At 45.9% G+C, this 25,990-nt stretch overlaps 1 protein-coding gene across 1 annotated transcript in view; it reads right to left on the bottom strand.

Moving 5' to 3' along the window:
* The window catches only part of CACNA1I (calcium voltage-gated channel subunit alpha1 I), a 149,380-nt gene that overhangs the window by 12,536 nt on the left and 110,854 nt on the right, over positions 1 to 25,990 (bottom strand). The window contains exons 10-28 of the mRNA XM_041481493.1: positions 19,789 to 19,940; positions 19,002 to 19,187; positions 18,246 to 18,363; positions 17,629 to 17,784; positions 17,088 to 17,178; positions 14,968 to 15,170; positions 13,419 to 13,835; positions 12,429 to 12,529; positions 11,259 to 11,382; positions 10,362 to 10,430; positions 9,272 to 9,456; positions 8,807 to 8,933; positions 7,643 to 7,768; positions 7,087 to 7,176; positions 6,451 to 6,670; positions 5,211 to 5,362; positions 3,409 to 3,518; positions 2,678 to 2,811; positions 1,889 to 1,959 (exon numbers count right to left, since the gene is read on the bottom strand). Of these exons, the coding sequence (XP_041337427.1) occupies positions 1,889 to 1,959; positions 2,678 to 2,811; positions 3,409 to 3,518; positions 5,211 to 5,362; positions 6,451 to 6,670; positions 7,087 to 7,176; positions 7,643 to 7,768; positions 8,807 to 8,933; positions 9,272 to 9,456; positions 10,362 to 10,430; positions 11,259 to 11,382; positions 12,429 to 12,529; positions 13,419 to 13,835; positions 14,968 to 15,170; positions 17,088 to 17,178; positions 17,629 to 17,784; positions 18,246 to 18,363; positions 19,002 to 19,187; positions 19,789 to 19,940 (2,832 nt within the window). The remainder of the gene's footprint in view (positions 1 to 1,888; positions 1,960 to 2,677; positions 2,812 to 3,408; positions 3,519 to 5,210; positions 5,363 to 6,450; positions 6,671 to 7,086; positions 7,177 to 7,642; positions 7,769 to 8,806; positions 8,934 to 9,271; positions 9,457 to 10,361; positions 10,431 to 11,258; positions 11,383 to 12,428; positions 12,530 to 13,418; positions 13,836 to 14,967; positions 15,171 to 17,087; positions 17,179 to 17,628; positions 17,785 to 18,245; positions 18,364 to 19,001; positions 19,188 to 19,788; positions 19,941 to 25,990) is intronic.

Below are 25,990 nucleotides of genomic sequence, written 5' to 3'. Positions count from 1 at the left end.
ATAGGAAGTAGCAAAAGCCATTCAATAGGAAGTCATGGGCTTTGATACTGGGGGGAATAAGTACTGCTTGTTATTATCTTCTAGGGAATACCTAGAGACCAAACTTTCAGACATCTACTTGCTTTGAGGCAGGTGTTACTGACCTCAAAAAGACCTGGCCCACAAACTTGGTTAGCAAAGGAGCTGTAGGCAAATGGGAGACAGAAAAATCAGAAATGAGAAAGTGTGGAAGAATATACTTGTGGTACCAGAAACAGAGACTCACAGATCCCAGCTGTGCTCTTTGCTATCTTGAAGAAAACACTTAACTGTCTGATGACTCTGTTTCTCTGTCTACATGACAGGGATATGAATATTTCCTCCTCTCTTATTTATTATCTGTATTTTGGGGGTAGAAGTTGAATCTCATCATTTAAGTGCAAATATATTGCAGAGTTCTCTTACCAACAGTTTCTGGGTACTATTTCTTAATGTCTGTGTGCATTTATCTGGGTTTCAGAATAAACATGCCACAGACATGCAGATACTGGATCTGAAGACCTGCTCTGTCCCAGATCCTTTCCTGAGAAAAATTGTCTGTTGTGGCTCCTGGAATGGAGAAGAGCAAGGTGCAAAGAAGCTGCACTGAGCCAGTCTGTGGCAGCAGAGCCAGAACTAATAAAAATTTACATTCCAGATTTGCCTGCACTAAGAACATCCTTCACCTCCCCTTCGTTCTATTGTCCAGTGTATCTCAGCCCACAACTATCCTAAATGATGTTGTATATCCTACACATGAATTATTAATATTGTTGTTATTACTATTATTATAATAAACCACAAATAAATATTGCTTAATAAAAAGCGTGGAAGATCAGAGAGAGCTCAGGATCCATAAAAGATCACAGAGTTTCCTTTTCACTTTTGTGTCATCATATGCCACTAATTCAGATTGACATTTATTGTCACCAGCACCAGAAGTAAATTCCCTGGGTAACTACTCATGCTGTTTTCAGATTGATTCCCAGCTCATCATCACTCACCAGCACTGGCACATTAGCTGATAAATCAACTGACAAATGCCTGTGCATTTTGATATCACGCAGTAGCGCTGCCTTCTCAGGGCCTGCCAAGGGACCAGTCTGATGTATGATCCGCAGAGCCACTCGGTGCCATTACTCCCTGCTTAACAATTCTCCCTCAACCATCCAAAAGGAAGGGGACCAGACTCCCTGACTGCTCATCCATCACAGAGGATGCATCACAGTGGGCTTGAAGCCTGTGTAAAGCACCATGTCAGCATCTCGTTTGGGAGCAGCTGCCACTCACAGCTCATGAGATCCTTCTGTCTCGATGTCTTGCAGCAGACACTTAACTGCCGGCTGTGTGAGCCACAACAGAGCGTGTCACTGCTTCTCATGCATGAGATGCTCAGAAACACAAAGGGATCCAGGAGGAGGAAAGAAGAAAAAATAGGAAGGGGGAAGCACTGTCTAAGTAAAGGAGAGTGCAAATGAAAGAGAAGGAGGGCAAAGGTGACACATTTGGGGAAGGGTGAGAGCTGCAGTGATGGAAAGATGTCCTTTCCTCCTGAAATGGCTTCCAATCTCTCTTGCCTTTTTATGGAGAGGGGAGAAAGGAGCCAAGGACTAGTTGCAAACAGTTAGACACTAGCTAGACGAGATAGGAGGAAACCTACCCTTATCCAAGGGTCAAGCCTTATTTCTTTCACGTGCTGGAGAAAAAAGATGTGAGGTGAGCTGTAACCCCAGGAATGACATGAGAACTTGGACATGACCTTCAGGCAGTTGCCTGCACACCACAGTAGACACCACCTCTGACACCCTAGAAGAATCAACCCTTTGGAAAAAGGGACAGAAGAGGAGAGTCTTTTGGGAAGATGTTTTACCTGCGGCAGGGCTTGAACAACTGTATCCAGCAGCGCTCGCATTCCTGTGGCCATCTTCAGTAGCTTCAGGACTGCGACAACAAGCACAAGAGAAGTGTCAGTCAGACTGGGCTCAGAGGCATCCTTTGTGTGACTTACTAATAACAGTAGCATAAGACAGATGTCCTGTCTCTTGTTCCCCTAGAAAAACTGGATTTTCCCCTCATTCTTCTTCTTGCTTTTGATGGTACAACCCCAGTTGTTCCTTCTCCTCAAGTTGATATCCTTTTTACAAAATACTTTGTTTCTGCCACCCATATCGGTTGGGTTGCTTCTGCTTCACCCTGACACTCCAGCCACATGCTTCTTCCCAGGAATGTGCATTCTAATTGTCCTTCTGCTTTAAATTTTCCTTCCATCACTTTCTCTCCCTTCAGCCATCGTTGTTATGCCATCTTGGCACACCTTGGCCACCACCTCACCTAGCATATTTCAACCTGCTCAGTGGCCTCTGCTCCCCACACCACTACTATAGTTGCCCCAGAAATGAGTAACAGAGAAAGTTCCGCTCTCACATGATCTGCCCACCCTCCCAGTGCTTCACCTCCCAGGGAACCAGAAAGCCTGAGCTTCTAGGCTATCCTAGATCCTAGAATCCCTGCTGGGATGTGATGAAGGACACCCCAGAGGCTCCTCGAGGGCTGGGGACAGGGCAAGCTCACAAATTTACAGCCACTGCTCAATGAGTCATGGCACCAAGTTGCACTTGATGGCCACATACATCCCTGCTCTGGTCAGCGTCTCTCTCACCCCGGGCGATACGCAGCACCCTCATGATCCGGATGATAGTGGGGTTAATTGGGAGAGCAGCATTGATTTCAATCTCTTCCAATGTGATGCCCATGACAGACAGCAGCACAATGGCCAGATCTAGCTGGTTCCACCTTTAGGAGAAAAATTGAAGAAAATAAATGAAGACAGAATTTTTCCATTTTCCTGAGAAAGAAAGGTACTTGTCTCCACTTCATCCTAAACATTTCCTTACGTGTGAGTTCAAGACCACTCTGAGTCAGCCTATATGGGCTTTTCCAGAGAAACAGAAATTCACTTTGTACACCCTGAGCAGCCAGAGGCAAGCCAGCCTGATTTGAAAGCATGGAGCTGTGTTACTATGGTGCTATGCTTTGACTAATGGGCTCAGCTTTTTATGGCCTTACTACCTTGAATCAACTTTGCTATATATGTTCTGCTTTAACATGCTCACAGTTTGCCTCAACGGCAGGAAAAAAAATGTCTCTCTCTAACCTCATCTCCTTTGCTTTCTAGCCTAACCCGCAGACTGTAACCAAGAGGCAATTTTTGGACAACTCTTGGCATTGCCTAGGCATTGCAGCTTGTGGAGGATGAGGTCAGGTCCATGTGGAACTGGGAGGCAGTCAGAGCACTCTGACACCACTTCACAGTCTAGATAGGGCACCATCCCCAAACCTCTACCCCAAACCCAGCTGTCCCACAGCCACAGCTGACAAGCCTCTGCTCACCTGTCTTTGAAGAATCGACGCAGACCAAATGCCACCAGCTTGAGGACTGCCTCAAACACGAAGACAGTAGTGAACAGGTAGTTGCAGTATTTGAGGGCGGTCTCCAGGGACTGCCACAGAAAGAGAGGGAAAAGAATTGAGGCAAAAGCAACATCAAACACACAACCCCCCTGTGTAGGGACTCCTAAGTGCCAGGAATTCATCCTGGGGTGTGGAAGCTGCCCCAGATATTCACTGTGGGGTGGGGACGCTGCCCCACGCTTCCTACCTACTTGAATGTGGAGTTTGCCTACTAAGGGCAACCACCAGCCAGCCCCTTTGCCCATGTTCTTCTCAGGATCAGTTACTGCTCCTTTCTTCTGTACTGTTCAGCATAATCAGGAGGAGGAGGCTATTGCAAGAGAATCCAAAAAATACCATCAGGCTTTTCTTCTGCCAGTAGCCCATGCCACCTGAATGACACCTTGTTAATGGCACTGGCATAGCTATCAACCAGGAGTGAAGCACAGAGGTTACTCTCGTTGTGGATTCAGGTCATCTCTGACCAGAGATGTGCCTTGGTCTGGTGCCAACACATAGCATCTCTGAGCTGTTTGGTTCCTGGTTCTTTCACGTGCTGCCCCTTCACAACTACCAAGAACCAGTGTGAGCAGTGGGTAGCTTTTGGTGGCATTTTGTACTGGAAGGGTTTAAAGTGCTTTGAGAAGATTGTTTAACAGAGTCTGACAGCAGGCTGGCTTGGCTGCAGCTGTGTTCCAGGGAAAGGAGCTGAAGAGTAAGGAAGAGGAGTGACTTGTTGAGGAACAAAGATCTGATGTGAGGATGCCAACAGATAAAGCTTGAGAGTTCCTCAAATATAAAGCTAGGCACCATCTAGGCAAGATGAGAGCTGGGCAGCTGGACAAGGTGAGAGGAGCCCAGCAATAGATTTGAATGAGAACAGACAGATTCAGCTCCTGATCAAAGCTTGAGTTACCTCAGATAATGTGTTCAGACACCAAAGCTATCACCTAAACCAAGGGTCTTCTGAAGAGAAAACTGAAATGTTGCTGGGCAGATGTCACAATGAATGCTTTGTCTACATATGGAGGCAGATGTGCAGTATACATTTTTCCCACTATAGGCATCTGCAGCTTTGCCAGGAGCACTGATCGGTACATGGTCTGTACCAAAGCAAAGTGAAAAACTTATCTGGCCTCCAAGGTGCTGTATTTGGGACCACACCCTGCAGCTGAGCGAGGCTCTGCTCAGCACTTTGGCCCTGCAGTTTCTCTTATGAAGAAAAGGTGGCTTGGTAAAGATGGCCCATCCCATGACATACAACCAGCCACTCTGGTTCTCTCAGCTGAGGCCATAAGGCAGGGGAATTGGGCTGACATTTGGAAATCTGATGCAAAGCCTGAAGCTCCCAGGACACTGCTGCTTCCACAACTCCTATTAGGAACAAGGGAAACATAAAAAGCAGAGCAGGCAGCTAAATTTGGGTGACCCACATATCCACTTACTAATATAAAGTACAGAGACTTAATTGTACCATGCTTTCTAGGGCCTTGACTCTTGCTCAGACACCTACTCTCTATTGATTTTAATGGATAACAAGTGTCTGAGTAGGAGCTACCTTTCTGGAAACACATGAAAATCTTCACACAAATTTGCCTACTACAAAACTAATTCCTACAAAACTTTAACAGTAGTTTTTAGAGACACCCAAGTGTCCTACTTATGCTGGTGGGCAGTGGTCACCAAAGAGCCGTACCAAAATGACAGTGTCTGGCAGGACTTATCTCCACGATCTCACTCACCACAGGTTGGTTGTAGTGCTCCAAGGACATAGTGACCACGTTGAGGCAGATGATGAAAGTGATGAAGATGTCCAGATAGTGGCTGGTGCAGACCGAATGGATAAGGAGGCGTATGTGGCAGTAGGTAGCGTAGTACGGCAAACGCTGCGCCTCTTCAGTGGAAAGAGGGATATGGGCAGAGTTAGGAAGAAATCAAAAGAAAGAGAGAAATGAGTAAGAAACACTGAGGAGGAAGAAGGTGTAAGCTTGGTCATAGGTATTGAAAGAAACTGGAATGTAGTTGGGAGAGAGAAAAACCAGAAAAGAATTGGTAAAGGACATAGGGAAGAGGGGAAAAAATGAAAAAAAACAAAACCAAAAACAACAAAAAAAAAAAACCACACTGAAAGAAGAAATGGGGAAAAATATGTAGGAAAATAGACAAAGAACGGAATATTAGGAAAAAAATCTTTAGACTGTGTTTGTGGGAATGATGCTAAATCAGCATTTCATGTCTTGACAAATTAAGATCACTTTTCGTAAAAGGGAGCAGATGGTTCAAGGAGAGGCCCTGGGGTGTTATAGGAGAGAAGGGGAAAACTGGAGCAGAGGCAAGGAAAGCATGCCCATAGGCTGTGAATGGAAGTCTGCGTAGTAGGGATGATTTCCAAGAGCAAGTATGCTTCAGCAATTTTTATCTAAAGGTAACACAAAACAGGACAGAAACACTAGGAATACAAGGTTTCCTTCACCACAGAGGGTTTTAGATCCCAAGGAGTGACACTGCAACACTGGGGTCAGTGAGACACAAAACACAGGGGTCTTCCTCTTTTTTTTTATTCCCCTCTTATTTAGATTTGGGTTTAAACACAAAGAATGGTCTGTCCAGGTTCTTCTTCAACCACCAGCTGAGCTGCAGGAAGCCCAGGTGGGACTCACCCCAAGCACAGGAAGCGTATCAATGTGTGCACGCTCCACGCCTGCAGTGCCTGTCGGCATGTGCACAGGGGTGTTTTCGGTACGTTATCTCCTGAGGAGCAGCGTGCTAAAACCCTTCCCAAGTGCCTTCCCTGGAGTCCCAGCAGACCTCCTCAGCCACCCCTCTTCCCCAGACCGCCCCAGTGAGGTGTGTGGTGACACAGCAGTGGTGCGGGGAGGAAGGCTGAGAGCACGGCCATGAGCGATGGATTTTGGAGACCAACTCATTGGGAAAGAAAAATAAGAGGAAAAGGTTTTTCTCAAAAAACCTTGGCCTACGAACCAAACAAACACTTAGGCTGTGCCTTACTCCTTCGCTTCTTCTCCAAGCGTCGCAGGCGCTTCTCCTCCCGCCGGCGCGCCTCCTCAGCCTCCTGGTGCTGCCGGCACTTGTGGAAGTTCTCCACCACCACCCCCACGAACATGTTGAGCACAAAGAAGCTGACGATGAGGAGAAAGGAGATGAAGTAAAGTAGCATCCAGGGGTTGTTGTTGATCACTGGCTGGAGTGGGAGGAGAACAGAGGCAGACATTGTCTTAGCAGTAGAGGAATAGGGATGCAGTGGGTGGCAGCCCAACAGATCCTGCTTTAGAAGGTATTGAAATAACCATGTGTGGGCCAGGAGGGAGCCAGCATGCCCAGAAAGACACATGGTATTATTGCTTCTTCATTACAAATAGATAAAGGCCCACTGACCCTACCACAGACACCCACAGCATAGCCACAGCTACACCTTCCTGCATGGACTAGACAAGGCCATGGACCTGACCCCTTGCAAATAGGTGAGCCAAGGATTCAGAAGAGGCCTGGAAGGGACTCTTGGTTTGAGGGAGATACTGAAGAAGGATGCTAAAGGATGCTTCTGCCTTACAGGCACAAGGAAAGTGAAAAGATTGTTTCACAAGAAAGTCCATGTACCTGCTGGTCAACAGCCACAGCATCGAGTCCATTATACATAATATTGACCCAGCCGTCCTTGGAAGCCAGAACAAAGAGGGACATCAGAGCCTGCAACACAAAAAGCAAAGCTGATGTGGAGCAGGTGCATCTGTCAGGCAGAAAAAAAATATTGTGGTTTTATGCTCTAACACACACAGCACTGAAATACTCTTCCTGTGTCTCTGCACACATCAAAACCTGCTCTTTCCCCTGTGGAGGACAGGGACGGGGTGACAGGAAACCATGTGTAGCCAGACCCACCAGAGGAGAGAGTTTGTGAAGAACATCATCTTCATAGCAGGAGAAAAGAGAAAATCAAGCTCTCTGCTGCCACCACTTTTCTTTCCCACTCATCCTCTAAGTGTCACTCTGATACCAACCCACTAGTGGCACAGCTTCTGCATGGGCATGCATGCCAAATAACTGCTCCTTCTGGCCCAGGCATTGGCTTTCCAGGCACTGCATCTGTTCCCTGGGGAGGAGACAAACCCTGTGTTGGGTTCCCATCAGAGGGAGGGGTTGTGGGCCAACTCACCTGTCCCAGGTTGTCGAAGTTATACTTGTGGTGCACCCACTTGTAGTTGGCTGCCACGCAGTCAGACCGGTTGGTGATGTTCCTGATGTCGACCCCCAGGCAGTGGTAGAACTTGCCCTTGAAAAGCTGCAGGAGGGGAGTGACCCCATCAGCCCCTTTCCCCACAGAGCTCCCCATGCTCCCTGGGTTGTACAGAAGCTGCCAATATGCTGCATGGCCCACAAGACTGCAAGCCACATAGAGCATGACAGGAACACTACCAACACATTGTACAGCACAGGCTCAACCATTGCAAAGGAGCCAGGACCACCCTTGTAAGCTCACAGTTGAGCCTCCTCCATTGCTCCAGGCCAGCAGTGACTGTAAGCCCACCATCTGACAGCCCTTAAGGCAGCCTTTCTGGGTACAAAGGGAAAAAGTATCTTCTAATCAGTCCCCTAGAGTAATCTTCACTCCCTGCTTCCCAGTTACTGAGAGCGCTGATGGGAAAAGAAGATCTCATCTGAGGGTAAAGAACCAGAAAAAAACATCCTCTTCCTCTCATATATATTTTTTCACAAAGCTGCACTGCACTTCTGTGACTCTTCTGCCCAGGGCTCTTTTCCCCATATGGAAGGTACTGGATTGTGCATTTTTACAGATGCATCAGAGCAAACTAAGTATAGCGCATTCCCTGAGATGGAAGTAACGCCCACACCCTTGCTCCTCTGCAATGCAACAGCCAAAAATAAGGAGGATTAAATAAAAAAATTAAAGAAGTTTGTGGGTGGATTTAGGGCTCAGAGGGGGAGAAATAAAGCTGACTGGGGGCAGGGTTCATGCAAGCAGGCACTGAGCTGCTTGCCCTTGTGGGGTGACATGAGTGGGTCCAGGAAGCCCTGTGCTGTGCCAGCCCTGGGCTCTCACTATGACACTAAATCCTATGAGCCCTAACTCCTCTCTCTCATGTCCAGCAATGCCTGCACTTGCTGAGCACCTGTCTGTGCTTGCCAAAGGCTGTGTCATGATGGAGATGACTTGTGGAAGAGGGTAAACACAGAAAATTCACTGGCTTTGCTGCCTCTCCTGCTCTGCTTGGCTGCCTGTGTCTGTTATAGGAACTGGGGGTACAGGTGCCCTTGGGGTGGGGGCTCAAGGGCTGTTTGATGGACAGTAACAACCTACCTGCACACCCAGGATGCCAAAGATGATGAAGAAAGCACAGCAGATGAGGACAATATTTCCTATGGGCTTGAGGGAAGAAATGAGTGTCTCCACCACCAGCTTCAGACCAGGGGCTCGACTGATGACTCTGGAAAGGAAGGAAGGGGAAGGGTGACAGAGGGACAGGGCAGGGACATTTGGCCTAAGCTAAGCATTTTCAGCAGCAGCAGACTCCTGTCTCCATGTGCAGTGACCCCTCAGTGAAGATCCCTCCCCTGTGATCAAAAAGCCTTTTCTCTCCCATGGATTTGTTCTACGATGAGGCACCTCCAGCATCAGGCCCATATGGCTAAGGGGGACCTACTTGTTGCTTATTGCTTGTTAAAGACCACATTTTGCCTGGCACAGCTGGATCTAACCCTGGGACCCCTCCTGGGGATAACCAGTGGGAAGAGGGGGCCAAGCAAGGCTCGGTGAGGTTCTGACCGGAGGGGACGTAGGGTACGCAGCAACCGCAGCACTCGCAGCACCCCCAGGATTTTGGCACCACCAGCAGAGGCCACTGAGACGACAATGTCAATGAGAGACACAAAGACCAAGAAGCCATCCAAGATGTTCCAACTGCTGCGGAGATAAGCCTGGTCCCCAAAATACAGGCCTAGAGAGACCACCTGGAAGAGAGGGGAGAGAAGAGGGGGTGAAACAGCTCCTCTGTTATCTGGTAGAGGACAATTATGGAGAGAATGGGAGGAGGGGGAATAGTTATCAACTCCTCATGACACTGAAGTGTCATCTCATTATCTTTTCCTTTCACCTGGATGTCTGTGAAGGAAAACACCTTTTTTCTGTCTCTCTGAGTGACATGACACTGTAGGGGACACACAGGAAACCTCTCCCTGCCACACCAGAGACTTGGGGAAAGTCTTCCAGTTCAGAGATCATGTAGGAGGTAAAGTCAGGCACCAAATCCATACTTTGGCTCTAAAAGAGGTAATTTGTTTGTCAGCAGTTCTCAAAAACAGTGGGTGCTACAGAAATTGGTGGTCATGGGGAGATATTACCATCCTGCAAATCACAGTCAAAATTCAGATATGAATTTTAGGGATTTAACTTCCAGCACACAGTTTTAGGACTTTTTCCTAAATATGAGAAGGGAATAACAAGGTTTTCTGATTGTTGCAAAGTACTTTGACATCTATTGAATAATTATCTCAATGTTGAGCATGTCATTAATATTATTGTAATGTCCCCTATTCTTGCTCCAGGAGAAAGGGAATGGACATTTGACATCATTACAAAATCCATACTTGAATGCCAGCTATCCTTCCTGAATACGAAGATCCAACTGGATCTAATGCCTACGATAAACCTCTCCTCTATGCCTAACAAGACAGGACTGAACCCCAGGCAGTATCTGCCTTTATAAAGGCAGATATATAAAATATATATGCCTTTATAAAGGTAGAGGGAAGGACTGGCACACCAAAAAGATGAACACATTTTAAAAGGGTGCTGAGCAAACATGAACAGTGCTTGACACTGGGAAAAGGCTCTGAGCTGTTCTCCAGTAACTTACCTTCAGTGTCATCTCAGCTACAAATATTGCTGTGAAAATGTAGTTGGACACAGTGAGAAAGATTCTTTCCTAGAAAAAAAATAAACAAAAAAAAAACAAAACAGAGAAAGACCTTAAATGTATTTTGACTACTTCTTGTTACTCTGTCAGTCCCCTCTGATGATCTTGATATTTTTGCATTCCAGTGGAGTGTCTGAAAGTTGTTGAAATAAGGGAGATATACCTGGCAGAGGTCAGTGCTAGGCAGATTTCAGCTCATTTTGGCTGGGACAGGATCCTATGCAGCTCTGCCAGACCATAGTGAATGGGATTTTTTTGCATCCTGCAGATCTGGTTTTAAGGCAGCCTCTGCCCTTTTCCATCAGTGCTGCTCAGGCCTAACCTGCTGCACTGACCTGGCACTCCTTCCCAAAGAGCTGCTGAGCACAGACCACAGATTGTGTCCAAGCGCAGCAAAGTCTTGGAGTCAGCTAAGGCAGACAAGCAGAAAAAGTAATTTCACTTGCCAGCTTAAGCCACCTCCAAGACAGCTCAAGAGCAGCATACATGAATGATGATGTGCCATTCCTACAGCATGGAAGTTACTTCTATCTCTCAGTTCCACTCCTTGTCCCTTTTGCCATTCATCCCTTATATGCAGGTTCCTGGAGGAGACACTTACTTTCCAAGACAGAAGGAACTAGGCTTTCTGTATTATAAAGTGGGTTGCCCCATTACAGGAGCCTGCAGGGGAAACACATATTTATGTCAATTACTAATACTGAGGTATTTGAACAGATGAGTCAGAGCTGGTGTTTAATGCTGAAGTTCTTCCAGAGATCATACCAGTACCAGGAACACTCAGGAACCACTGTTAGAGGTTGTGCTCTAAAGTGGGTGACAGGTAATGGTGCTCACCGTGCTTCTGTGCTCAATCTGGGGTCTTTCCAGGGCAATGGTGATGCAGTTCAGGAAGATGAAGGCCAGCACTACATGGTCAAAGAGCTTGTGAGCAATGATGGTTTGGCAGAGGAGGCGAAACCTGCAAGAGAGTTCCAGTAGGCACCTGTGCCTTGGGCAGAACGGATTTAGGAGCAAAGAGGACACAGAATGAAGTATTCTGGCCAAAACTGGGCTCTTATATAGCAGCTTTCCTATCTCTGATACTGACGTCCCTTGGAATGGCAATAGCCCAGGGTGGTACATGGTTACATAGGGAGCCTGGAGCAGAGCAAGGGCAGAGCAATGTGTGAACCTCCATTGATTTCTCCAGTGCCAGAGTGGTTTCCTAACCACTATGACCCTGTGCTCCTCTCTTGCCTTGTAAAGAGGCTGAGTTCCAGTTTTCCTCCCAAACTCACACTTTGTACCCCCCACAGCAAAGAGGCTACATGCTGAAAGCTCAAGAGAGGCAGGTAGGTTGGCAGTCGTGGGGACCACACTTCTGAAAGACACTGTGTATGTTAACATAGGTGTCACACAGAGCAAAAAAAGCTCTCCCTCGTCACCTAAAATGAAAGCCCTTTCTTTTCAAGGAGCAGTATGACAATAATGTTAGCTGGGGTAGGTGGACATTTTCTCCTGTGAGAACTCTGTAACAGGAAGAATTCAACCCAAATTTCCTTTTTTTTAGGCAAGAAGAGTTCTAACTTTACCTTAAAAGGTGTGATATAACTGCTGGTAAGTTGATACTGGCACTGTAAATTAAATGAAGATGCTATTCTGGTACGAGGGGAGGAAATATCAGTATTATGGAGTCATCAATAATACATTCTTTATCCTCTTTGTGCTAATATTAGTATTCCCTGCCTTGCTTTGCTATAAATATTTATGATTACAGAAAATAAAAATGGGATGCTCCAAAGGGAGGGAAGATCACAATAGCTATTTAGGATGCTCAACTTTCCTTTCATTGCCACAGTCTAGGAAAAGAAATGCTGTTTGGCTGTAGAAGGGACAATGGAGGAGAAAATACACATTCTCAGCTGCTAAGTTTGAAGTTGCCACCTAGCACTGGGGGATAAAGCCAGCAGAGCAACAGGATCTGCCCCATCTTCTCAACCCTCTCATGGCAAAAACTGCACAAACCTGTTCTGTGGAGAGAAGAGATATATGGACCAGTCCTCCCGTAACTCACACCAGTCTGGCTTATAGACTTCCATCATCTTCCGGATGCGAAAGCACAGGCTCTGTAGGGATGCAGCAGAAGCAATTGCCACTGGTCACCTTCCCACTTGCCTGAGAGAGATATTTCTCCTTTCACATCTGACTCAAATGCACCACTACCTGCTTTTCTTTTATCTCTCAATTGAGAAAATCAACTCAAAAGCAACAAGTCATGGAAAAGATAGAAGCTGCTTTGCCAGGGCTTGTTTACCTCTTGGCATCTGGTTTCCTCCCCAGATCATGAAAAATAAAACTGCTGATGTCCCTTCTAGAGTAGGATGCTGTCCCTTGATGCCTTCTTAGAGGTGTTGGAGGGACTGTGTTACACGAGGGCAATGTTTCCTCCCTACCTCAACTAAATCAGAAGCCAGGACAAGAAGGCTTTCTGTTGGCACTTGGGCTGAGAGTTTCATACAGACATTTATGACTGTTCAAATTTCTACTGACCCTCACTCCACTTTTTCCACTCTCTGATCTGCTCACAGATTGCTGTCCCCCAGGCTGATACCACAAAACCCACTTGCCTTGCCTGTGGTGCCTGTGCCTCCTGCTCTGGTCTGCTGATGTTCCCCATGCAAAACTCTCACTCTTGCACAGCCTGACCTCTCCTATCTTGCAGAAATCACTGGCTGCACTGCTCTGAAATAACAGCCCCTGACTGACCACATGTATGTCCCACATCTGCCTTCCTCCCACAACCCACCTGCCTTGCAAGCAGCCTGACAATGTGGTATGAGCTTGTCTGTGCCTGGAAAGTCCTATCTGCATTTAGTCCTCCAGGTGTCCTCCAGCTCTCCTAAAGCACCTTTGCAAGCCTTCCCATTGACATGCAAGAAAACTGAAATTTGAGGATGGATTTGGAGTTTCCCAGAGCACTGTGATGAACCCCAGACTCCTCCACCAAGCACTCACATAATCTATTTCTTCATCATCTTCTCCCCGTTCTTTGTGGTTGTTCATCTTTGGGAAGATCTCCTTGACAATACTGGGCATTTTGCCATTGCAGTCCTGATGCTCACTGGCCCCAGGCGGTGCTCCCAGCCTATGGGTCACTCTGTGGCCAGAAGGGACCGAGGCTAACTCCAGCAGGTCACAGGAGCCTTTGTTATCCAGAGAGAGTGTCCGGCGGTGATGAAACACCCTTCCTGTCCCATCCGGCTCCCCATCTGCCGCCTTGTGCGTTTCCCCAGACAGGAGGGACTCGTGCTCAGCTGAGGGAGGTTTGTGTTTCAGGCTGTGTCCCCGGGCCAGGCTGTTCCAGCTGGAGCGACGGCTTCCCCAGGCTCCGCTGCGGCTCCAGGCACCGTAGTGGGAACTGCGGGAGCTGGACTGTAAGAGAGCGGGATGGGGACTCAGTGACTCTGGGCACAAGGAGGGAGCATGTGCTCCCCTCTCAGATCACAGACTGCTCCCTGAGCCCCCAAGCCAGAAGGCTGCCATTTATCAGATGCTGAGCAAGTTGCATGGTGGGAATTCAGCAGCAATCTCAGTAAATCTGACAATAAATTGGTAATGAGTTAGCAATGATGTTGATTGTGATTACTTTATAGCACCATCTGTGTGCAAAGCACTTTCAGGGAAGGTAGGTAATAAAGACAAAGGCCAGGTGCCTGATACTGTTACTTATACCAGCACAGAGCAAGAGTAAAGTTCTCAAATAATCTGACTGGCAGCTTTTTACACTGCGCTGGGATTAAGGATAACACAAGGTACAGGGTGATGGATCATCTGACACACCATCTTTGAGTCCAGTCTTAGTAAAAGGGAGAAATGAGAGAAACAGGCTTGTTGGTTACAGCCCAGTCCAACCACATCAGCAAGGTATCATGTAGTTCATGGCTGTTAGCACTCACTGTTTGGAAATAACAAGGGCATGAACCTTTAAGCACCAAGGCACTCCCCAGAGCTGTGTACGCCAGTGGGTAGAAAGCCCAGAAGCTGATGTTACAAGGTGGACAGGTCTGAGATGCACTGGTTAGACAAACCTGCATGCTTGGGGAAGTGCTATGGGGCAGCAGAATCTGCCATGGGGAGCTCAAAGACAAGATTTCCACTGTTACAAAAGCTCTGATACAATCCCTTCTGTAATTGGACTTGGTGGTTCTGCCATCACTTCTTAACTCAAGGCAAAATTTTTTGTCCTTTAATCTAGGAAAACAAGGAAAAGGCAAGGAGGAAAAACATGTTCCACTGTAAGAGGGAGACTGTCTTCTTGTTGTTCTCCCTCTCCCACACTCAAAGGAGTATAGATAACTAATCTGGAAATAGACTTCAAAACTCTGGAAATTTAGAAAAATAATGTGAACTGATCTGGATTCTAAAGGCAGACAATGAAGTTGTGTCAGAAGCTTACAGCAGCAGGGCAATCCTTCCCTGAAATCCCCAGATGATGGCAGAAAACCGACAAAGTGCTTGGCCTTCAAAGGAAGGGTATGACACACATTTCTACTCCCTCACTCACCAAGGACCGCTGGTCGTAAGTCATTCTCCCCAGGGACATCACACTGCTCTTCCGGGAGCCAACAGCAACACGGATTTGGTCAAGTTGCAGGGAGTTGCGTGAAGAGTCGGTGACCCCCCCAGAAGCCACTGGTGGGTTGGAAGAGGGCAAGGATGGGTCCAGGTGCCCATTAGGTGTCACAGAAATTGCACAGAGCTTGGGATCTAAGTGAAAAGATGCAGAAAGAAGAATGAGGAAAGAAGAAGTTGGGTTCCTCACTATCCAGTGACTATTTTGATGCCTAAGCCATTTAGCGTGTTAACAGCAGCTAACAGATTGCTAGCCCTTTAACACCAATCAACATCAATTTCTCTGATTTAGGGTGTGGTGACAAAGGCAGTGCAAGCTGGGAAGGCTTTAAAGTAATTTCCTCAGCCTCCAAAACCAACCATGTCTCTCCCTGGGGACAGACAGACGAGCAGAGTGGTGGCCAGGCAGCCTCAGACTGACAGGCAGAGCATGAAGGAGAACAGAGGAACAAGAGCGTGCTTCTGCATGCCAAGAGCAGACACCAGCATCTTCAGGTCTGAAAAAATTCCACCAGCTGTCAGATTGGCTACTTGAAGCAGTTAGGCTGAAACACTGGGCAAGAGACTAAGATGTAGAGATAGCCACAGCCATCCAGGTACTGAGGTCACCTTAAAATTCCTGCAATCATACTGTGTACAAAAACTGCATCCCAGTCTATCCTACTACACTGCCCTTCTTCAAATGACTGATCCTTGACCTTTAAGATCTAGGACACTTTTGAGGGAAATCTTAAGTCCTGCAGATGACCATCAGCATTTTTTGAGATGCATGGAAAGGACAGGGTATTGAATTTTAATGCCTGAAAGGACTGGAGCAACCATTTTTGTTTGACTTATTGCATAATGAAGGTCACCTATCCATGACAGACAGCCATGAGTCCACTAACACCTCTGTAACCTCTTCCTCCTCTGCCATCTCAGGGGTTTGACTGCCTGCATTCAGCATAAGCTCTGATATGGTGCAGCCATGTACCTCAGAATAGGACTGCTTTGAAAAGAGATAAGTTGCAGGAAAAACCTATGAGCCAAACTCCCTGCTGAGGGAGCTGCATTTAGGCTCAGAAATGTGCTCGTAGTCCTTGTTTGAGTTGTGCTGTGAGTACGTCTGTGCCTGTCCTTGCACCTTGCTGATCCTGATCTTGTCTTGCTGGCTGGACTTCTTGGCTTGACCTTAGACCTTCCTCACCACTGTGGGTTTCCCTGGTAATTACCAAACCATTGGCAAACTCTTATTAGTGACAGTGAACCTGCTCTGCTCACCTTGTGCAAGAGTGTGCAGCGTGGCCCCTGCCCTCCTGCCTGGCTCTCTGTCTCCTTCAACTCCTGGCTCACCATCCATTGCAGAGCAAGCTACTCTCACTGCTCCCTGCCACCAAATCCTGTTTGAAGTATAGTAACTCTTGTAGAAAGACTTTCAATCTTTGAGGGATAGAGACCTTACCAGGCAGTTTCTACTCAGGTTGTTCCCACTGTTAATTATCTCTCCTTGAAAATATATGGGGTTTTTTTCAGCCTGAATTTGTCTAGCTTGAATTTCCAACCTTTCCAATCTCATTATGCTTTTTTCTGCTCAATTAAAGAGCTATCTACCACCACAACCCCCTCCTTCTGGTCTACAACTGCAGAGCTCACTCTTGATCAAGCAACTTTCCTGATTTCTCTAAGCTTCATTAGTCTCTCACTATGAGGCAAGGCTTCCAGATTTGCCTGAGTCCTTTTTACCATCTTGGTATCCCCTCTCCAAATGTGGGTTTCAGATTTGGATACCGTGTTCCTGAAATAGTGACCCTGAAGATAACCAGAGACAGCCTCACTTCTCACTTCCAGTTGCTGTTCTGGAGGTCATTCAAGAACTGTTCCACTTAGCTACCACATTCCTCAGGATGCCAACATGTCTCTGCTTTTCCACAAATAACACCACAAACTGGCATAAAGTTCAAAATTAAAACTGGCAAGTTCTCAGAAGTGGGAGTAAATTTTCTGCAGAATCTGCTTTTAGGTTTCTCACCAAACAGCAGTAGGACCCAAGCAAATAAGACTGAGCTATTGTACCTGAGCCTTCCTGGACCTCTTGGAATTGATCAAACTCCTCCATGTTTGACAAACTCTGATCTTCATCTGAGTATGACCGGTTAGCATCACCCTGGAACACACAAATTTAGAAGCTGGAAGCTCAAACAGAAAAAACCATTTGTTTTTGTCTTTCATTACCGGAACAACTGCAAAATTGTCCTTGGCAGTCAGGCATCCAGTGTCATCACTGGAAAGAGTCTTCTGTGATTTGGGATGGCTGATAGACTGCACTTCTGCTTTTGTATGGGTAAAGGGCTCACCCTAAAGCAGGTTCTGTTGTGTTACACAGAAGAGAAATTGTGAATCCCTTTCCAGAGATCCTGTTTCCTTGCAAGAATAAACACTGGGTTTTTTTCTTTTGCTTAATTGAATACTACCCTAACTAGGGTTATTTCATGAGTGAAATAAAAGAGGGGTGATACTTTGTAAGTCCTCCAGTCCAATATGCTCAAAGTGTCACAAAGGATCCCTTTTTAGCACCTCTATTCCTCTTCCTGATGAAGCCTTGGTGTCAGCTCACCTCAGCCTGGAATCCCTCCACAAGAATAGCCACCAGAAGATTGAAGAGTACATAATTGCCAAATGTCATGAGAGCCACAAAGTAGAGGGAAGCCCACGGTGAGGTGGAGGCCATGCCATTATAGAGTACAACATTCCAGTCCTCCTGGGTTAGGATCTGCAAAAAAGGACGAGAAAGTCAGAAAACATGAAGGAAGAACATGAAGTGTATTCCCAGAAAAGGACAGTCAAAGAATACACATCAGGACCAGACCAGGCCTCTGAACTTCCCCATTAACACACACCCACTGTCACTGTCCAGCTGTGACACTGCACCAAAAACCTTAGCTGAGCAAGAAGAAACAAGAACAACCATTAGGACAATCATGTGCTGAGGTGAGAGTGTTAAAGCTGGGAGTTGTCACAACAGGAGTGACCTTTGCACATCGTCTCCTGGGAAGGAGGAGGGTCCCCTGTTTGAGATATACACCAGTCGTTTGGTTCCAATGTGCAGTTGCTCTTCCTCCACAACCTTTTGTGCTGTCAGGAGTCAGTGCAGTGCTCCTCAGTGAGGAAAAAGCATCTCCTGATCCTCTTCACTTTGCCCTGACCCACCCATAGAGGGCAAAGTGGGCTCACCTGGAAGACGGTGACGATGGCCCACAGCAGGGAGTCAAAATTCTTCCGGTCAGGAACCGTATCACCTGTGTCTGTCCTGAGGCTGAACTTGCAACCAAAGATGTGCATTCCCAGGATGCTTTGGAACAAGATGATGTCAAATATAAATATTTCTGCCATCACAATGAACTCATCAGAGTAATTCTCTTCTCATGAAAATCTAATGCAACATCACAGCAGCAAGGGCTACAGCCACACATTCAGACCACTGGGAGCTATCTGTGAAGAAGGAACTACATATTGCAACCCAGTAGGTCACAAAAAAATTTGCTTTCCATCTCTTCTGACTCAGAGCTCATATATTCCCTCCAACCTCTCAGTCAGATCTGTCCTTTCTATTGTCCTTTTTGCTCTCATATGTCTTCATCTTGCTATCGGGACATGCACAGACAAACTTTCTCAGTTGCTTCCTGCTGCTCTTCTGCCAGAATCAGCCTCCAGACTGAACTGTTCCTGTAGCTAGTCCTGATTAGCAGGAAACTTCACCTATCCTGCAATGGGACATTATGCTCAATGTCTCATTTGCTGGCAGTATTTCACCACCCTATCCAGGCCAAAATCCTCAGCTGCTGAATCCAATTTAAGGCAGGAGCAAGTTCAGCCCTTATGAAAACATAAATATTTGTCAGTACTGTCTTGGCCTGGAGCAATGGGCAAGGTGAGTTATGCAGTCATACAGATCCACTCCAGCACACTGTGAGCTGACTGCCTGCTCACCTGAATATGAAGATGAAGAGCATGAGGAGCATGCAGAAGGTGGCTACGTTGTCCATAGTCTTCATCAGCACCACGAGCTGGCGGCGCAGCGCCGGCATGAAACGCACCAGCTTCAGCACCCGGAGGAGGCGGAACGTCCTCAGCACAGAGAGGCCCCCGTCTGCCTGGCCAATGATCTCCCAGATGCTGTGGCCCACAGAGGCATGGCAAGTATGCGGGACAAAACAAAATACAAGTGAAGAAACGGAAGAAAACAAGGAATAACAATGCTTAGGCTTCACTTTGGCATTGGCAGTACAAAGGGGTGAGAGAGAAAATCTGTCTGAGCAAGGCAGAAGTATGAACTACAGGCTTATCCTTGTATGTTGAAAGCTGCTTTTATGCCTTAAGAACATGAATGTGGCAGTACATGTTGCAGGAATGAAGAAAGGCTTGCAGCATCAAATTTCAGCAAGACAAGTTCTTCTATCACACTTTAAACCTTTGTAACATCTTCAATTTTGCATTTTCAAAATATTTCACAGCTAACATTTGTTGTGAACTTAACAAGGCAGTTGCAACTGCCGCCATTCTACAGAGGAGAGAACTGAGGGACAGAAATACTGTGTGACTTGCATAGCACCAGCACCAAGCATTGGAAAAAGACATCTTGGTCTCCCAATCCTTGGCCTTGTGCATCAGCCCAGTTCCTCTCATTACAGCTGCTAAATCCTTTTTGAAATACTCTGCAAGCTCTGTGGTACTCTTTTCTGTGTGTATTTCAGCTGATCCCCAAGGCCCTTGTCACCTGATGATGACGATGATACTGTCAAAGATGTTGTAGGGGTTGCGAAGGTAATCAAAGAGACCAAAAGCAGCAAGCTTCAGGATCATCTCCAGGGCAAACATGCTTGTAAAGACAACATTGCTGATCTCCAAGATGTTGGTCAATTCCTCTGGCTAGAGAGAATGCAAATTCAGACAGTCAGAACTGACAGAGCCCTGAAATTATGGGAAATAAATTGTTACCCTTCCCAAGGAACAGAGTTGGTAGGGAGTTGTAAATTTCCATAGGTGAGACTAGAGTGGAGCTGGATAGCGACACTTGCACTCCAATTCCTTTGCAGATTTGCTACCTTCATCATAGATTAGATCCCTAACAACTTTTTTTTTTTTTACTAGAGACAATCAGGAGCCTCACAGCCATTCACACAGCCAAGGCTGACCAAGCATCTCCTACATCCCACCTCAGATCCCATTCCCCTGGCTAAAGGATGCTTTATTTTGGGCAAAGAACTTGAGTATTTCTTGAAGGAGAGCAAAATGGGCTGATTTGCGGTCAACCTCTTCCTTCAAGAATTTCTTCTTCTGAGGTTTCCAAAGATAGCTGACACTTTTTTTTTTTCTCTGAAATTTTGAAAACATTTAAATGACTGGAAAACTTTTCCCCATCTTCCTCTAAACATCACTGCACCAATCTGCCCCTTTTCCCTCTATTTTTCCACTTCCCCATTTTTCTCTTCCCTTTTTCCCACCAAACCCTTGTATGCATTAGTTTCCTGGTCTTGCTCCATCAGTCTTATGCCTCTATCCTCAGAGTGTTCTCAATAATTACCCAAGACACTATCAAACCAGACAAGACAGCAGCAAGGAGGACCACACTGCTAAAACCTATCCATAAGGGACAGGGAGAGAAGGACTGGGTGAAGAATACAGAGAAATGAACAGGAAGAGGAGAAAGGCAAGTGCACAAGGCGAAAAATCCAAGAATGACACAAGATGACTGTTGAAAAATAAAGAGGGTGCATCTTCCTTTGCCTTGGTCTGAGCTGTGCCTGACCACCAAGCCATTCTTTTAAGCACCACATAAAATGGATGGGAACACGAAAACTGCAAACGTCTCTTGCAGAGAGCAAGAGACAACAGACATTCCTGGCACTGTGGAAATGAAAAGTGAGTCCCTGCAGGTCAGAGCCAATATTTTTAGCATTAAATCAATATTAGTGCCCACAAGGAAGGGAAGTCATGGTCTGTCCCCATGGTCTGCAAAATTGCTGTTGTGCTGAAGGGTGGCCTTTGCATTGGCCATGCCTGTTCCCTATAGAGCTGGTGGAAAGGGAAGTGAGGGAGGAAAGCAGTTCTGGTTCTGGCTGTCTGCCTGAAGCTGGGGTCTACTTTAACTCCTGCTCTGAGGCCCCCAGGGGCCAAGATCCTTCCAGGTGAACAACTGATCTGGAAATTGCTCCTCACATCTCTGGCTTCCCATGCCCTTTGTTAATTTCTTGCACTCCTCATTGCAGCTTTTTATTGAAATAGTCCATGTCTTTAAAATGAAAAAAAGTGGAGATGGATCAATTTCCATCCATAGTTACATCTGAAAACCACCCTGAAAATGACGGAGAAAGGAGTGGAGACAAGAGAGGAGAGAGAAGGAATGAGCAAGTGCATGTGGAAAGGGAGAGACGAAGATCACTTCACCAAGACCCAGCAGTAACAGTTGCTGAGATCATGAGGTCTATATGTTAAACTGAGATGCCAATTTCCATCTGAATCAAACCATTATGTCAGTGAAAATAAGCAATGCAAAAAAGCAACGGGTTATGATGGTAGCTTATCCTCCTCTCTGCTTTCCATACATTTTCTCATGCTCTTGTAGGGAGCAACTGATTTTTGAAAAACCATGCTTACATCTTGCTTGTGGAAAAGGTCACCTGTTCCTCTCCTTCCCTCCTTGACATCTGTTTCTCTAGTCAATCCTCACCTGTTAATCTGTTTCTAATGGACCATCAATCAGCCCCAGCAAAGCATCCTTCCTAGACAGAGGGACAGGAAAGACTAGGCAGAGAAAGAAAGACAGAAAGAAGGGATAAGCAGAGATAAAAGCAGAAAAACAGAAATCAAAAAACAAAGCTGGAAAAAAATTAAACTTACTAGCATCCACAAGAAGTAGAGAATGAAAGAGTTGTTTTAAATAGTGTAGCAAAGAAGTAAATGCTGGGAAAGGAAGAGCAACACAAAAGAAATGAACTCAGGAAAAAAAGAGGTGATAAAGAGGAGCCAGATGGAGAGGCACTAAGGCAGATCCAGCAGTGCAGCCGTTTCTGGAGATGGAGCTAACTTGGCAGAGTGCAAAGAGCTGTCAGCTGGGGGCCAAGGCTGCAGGGTGGGGCTCACCAGGGGCTGTGTCCTGTGTGGTGATGTCCTTGTTCCTAGGGCAGAGTGGCTGGGAGTGACAATGGACGAGGCTGGTGCAGGGGACCCTTCTCTGGCCAGGGAAGTGTGAACTCGATGAAGTGGACAAGCAAAGAGGAAAACTGCTTCTCTCCTTTTCTTCCTACCAACACATATGCTCTCCAACACAGTGAATGTTTCTCAGTTGTGAGGTCCCCCCCAGGCTCCCACAGACAGCATTCAGGCATTCAGCATCTAAACCCTTCCTCCTCCCAGGTTCTCCTAGAAACTGTAAATTGAAGAATCCCCAAGGAAAGAACTGAGCTCAAGGCTACTTTAGTCCAAGAAAAAGAAAGGAACACCAGAAATCTCCCCACAAGCCAAGACAGGACACCTTGCCAAGACAGGCCAGAATGATTAACCCATCACACTAGAAGTGAAACTTGAACATAATGATGGGAGCTGGGCATGGGGGTAAGGAGGGTGGTTTGAAGAGGAAGAGATCCCAGGGGGCAAGGCATGTCCAGTGTTTTAACCAGAATAGTTAATCTATCCTGTGTATGGATCTCTTTCCCAATCCATGAAACAATCTAATTCACATCTTTGTGGAATAAAGTCCTCCATCTCTAACAATGTAGATCAAATACTGAGAGTAAAATATTATTATTCAGATTTACTTCAGCACTCCTGTCCATGATCAGAAACTAGAACTGGGGGCAATAGAGGGCAGCAGCTCAGCTTTTTTCTCCCTTTCAATTTCTTACTAACTTTGGAGCTCTTTTGCCGGATTTTACTGAAAATATAATTAGTCCATTATCTGGCAGGAGACAGAAACTCCTGCATCATAGGAAAGGCTAAGATCACCATGAAGCCCCTGCAGGAAAAGTTTCTCCTAACCAGGAGTAAATTTGCAACTGTCTAGAAACTGAAGAGGAATTGATGTGACCTATGCAGACCAGCCCTACTGAACCTACACATCACTGTCTCTGTGATGAGATCACCAAAAAAAAAAAATTCCATAAAGACATCTCTCCAGCCTATTTTTACTCACAATTTCAAAGTCACTTGGCAATAATTAGAAGAGCCATAAAAATCAGCTATGGAACACACCAAATTTTACATAAATTTAATCCCCCCTCCCCCTCCAACCAATGCAGGATTACATTATTTTTATACTCTGGTTCTAGAAGGCTGAGGTAGTGTGGTTTCATCTACCACTCCAGGGAGACTGTTCCATCCTCACTAAACGTCAGCATGATGAGCTGGCTTGGACATTTGCTGAATGTTTCTGACAAGGAGCAAATAACAAAAAGAGAAGCAATAACTGTAAAATACAAACTTGTGAATGCAATAAATGCTGGTACAAAGTGAAATCACACAGGCTAAAAGATATGAGGGTACTGATCCACAGGATGGGTCTAGTTAGGAAACAGAGGATCATCATCTAATCCACACACAGAGACCTCATAAAGTACTGATCTGATGTACGAAGGAAAACTGTAAGTAGATACTGGAGAAGATAAACCAAGTCACTCAGCTGTCTAAAGTGGCTGCTAATGGCAGAGAGGCTTGAGTCCAACAGGTCATTCAAGAAATACATGATGAGAAAGGCAGCCTGGGAGATTCAGCTGGGACAAGCTTTTCATTCTCATGCTGAATAAGGGAGAAAAGTCAGCAGCACCAGACCCACTGTGAATATTAAGAAAAAAATAAGCCTCTTAAAAGAATTCTTCTGGACAGCCACAAGAATCTAATATTTTCTGCACTGGATTTTAAAAATAGACATTTCCAAATAGAGGCAGATCTGAAGAACTGCTAAAACTATTTCAAGCAGGACAAAGCTTGAAATGATGGGCCTTGGCTTATGCAATGTCTCAGCAATATCTAAAGGCCTAATACTGAGAATATTACATGGTATATTGCACACTGATGGATTTAAATAAACATAGCTATTTACAAATGATATCTTGTTATAAGATCATGGATTGAAAATGACTCATAGAAATGCAGTTTCTCCTAAAATGAGTTGATTTCCCTCACAAGAAATATATATGCAGATGAAAGCTGCCTTGGCCACACAATCAGGACTGATGAAGGACAGGATGAATAAGGCAAACGAAGCCAAATCCCAAGGTCATTTGAATATGAGTAAAGTTATTTGAGCTGTTGAGGTTAAATCTCCTTGAAGAAAACCACGATGAATATTAAACACCTGAATTATAACAAACAGTTTAAATCCTTGTCCTTCTGTCTGTTGGTCAAGATTGGGCAGCACTCACACATGTGCTCTGTCCCCTGAGTTTGTGTGTTTATAAGCCTGAAATTTGCGCCTCACCTGATGGCTGTGGGTGCTTTGGTCAGCTTGCTGGTAAACAGCCTATAAAAAAGTGGAGTGGCAAGTTGCTGGCAGACATGCCATGAGCTGCCCAGCCAGGTATATCCCCAGAGAGTGGCTAGGCTTGTGATAGCCCATGTACCCGAAAATAAAAGCTCAAGAGGTCTCCATAGGCATTAGCTCTGGGTCAGAAGACATCACATGATGAAATAGCTGAAGCAACAGAATCTTCTTCAATCATAGGATGGCATCACCCTGCAAAGCACAGATCCTGGTGGGCAGAGGGGGTTTGCTGGATTTGGTTCTGTGAAAATTTGTGCTTTTGGGAGAAAAGACAACAGGGAAAAGATAAAGAATAGAGAAATAAGTAGGCAATGAAACATCAGCCTAAGATGTACTGATGGCATGGTTTGAGAAAAACTTGAGGAGACCAATGGGAGGTACAAATGTCTGTGTGCTTCTGAATTAACTGCTGACAGAAAAGAACCCAACATTCATGGTCTGAATAAATTTTATTCTTCTTGTGCCAGGATAACAGAATTGAGTACACATTTTGAATAAACAGGCTGCACCACCTTTTTTCAGTTATGATCAGTTTGGCTGACAGCTCTTCTGGTGGAAACAGCATGCAGGGTCATAGGCTTTTCCCAACTACTTATGGATAAAAGTGATAGTACAATTTTAAGGACTATCATTAAGAACCTGCTATGAGAAACCCCAAGGCTGCAGAGGCAGATCCTACTGTGCTGCAGGCTGTACAAACACAGCAGAGGCATCCTAGAAGGGCTTAAATCTGCACATACAATAGCCAGAACATGAGAGTGAATTCTCTATCTCCAGCTCAAGTATTCTTCTGTCAAACTATTATTCACGCTGTGTCCATTAAACCAGGATGAACAATGGCTCTCCCTGCTTAGTGATCACATCTTTAAAATACCAGTGGGCAGTTTTCAAATTGTCCTGGGCTCCAGCCCTTAGTCATCTCTCTGCTACGTGATAAATACTTTGCTCTTTTTTATCTATTTCCATGAGTCAACCCCTCCAGCGTCTTCTTCATTCTCCTCTCTTCTGGGCTCCTGCCAGTATTTTTCTGGTACTGAAGCAGTCAGTGCAGTTTTGAATTCTGGGATCAAATTAAGGTGTCACAGCCTTGTATCAGAAACTAGCTGGGCTTTGAAAATTGGTTTAAAGCTTGATACGTGGGCGGGATCCAGACATCTGAGGCTTCAAATACTGCCTCAGACACTGTGTTGCCTCAAACAGGGAATTTAAGATACTCTGGGTCTGAAGGTATCTTCATCCTGGTACAGCACAGGAATCTGAGCGCCTTGCTTGAACTGAGCTCACTTCCTGTCTCTTGCTGCCTGAGACTGTGCTCAGGACTAGACTTCACCTTGCCTCCAGAGCTTCAATACAGTCAGCAATCTCTTATTTTGTGATCTGGGCAGACACATGGAGTGACTCTTGGTCACATTCAGACTGGCAGCATAGATCTGAGATGAGG

Source organism: Pyrgilauda ruficollis, unplaced genomic scaffold (genome assembly GCF_017590135.1).
Source record: "Pyrgilauda ruficollis isolate IOZ18807 unplaced genomic scaffold, ASM1759013v1 scaffold56, whole genome shotgun sequence".
NCBI lineage: Eukaryota > Metazoa > Chordata > Aves > Passeriformes > Passeridae > Pyrgilauda > Pyrgilauda ruficollis.
The sequence above is the reverse complement of the archived record's forward strand: the minus strand, read 5'-3'. Positions and strand labels throughout refer to the sequence as shown.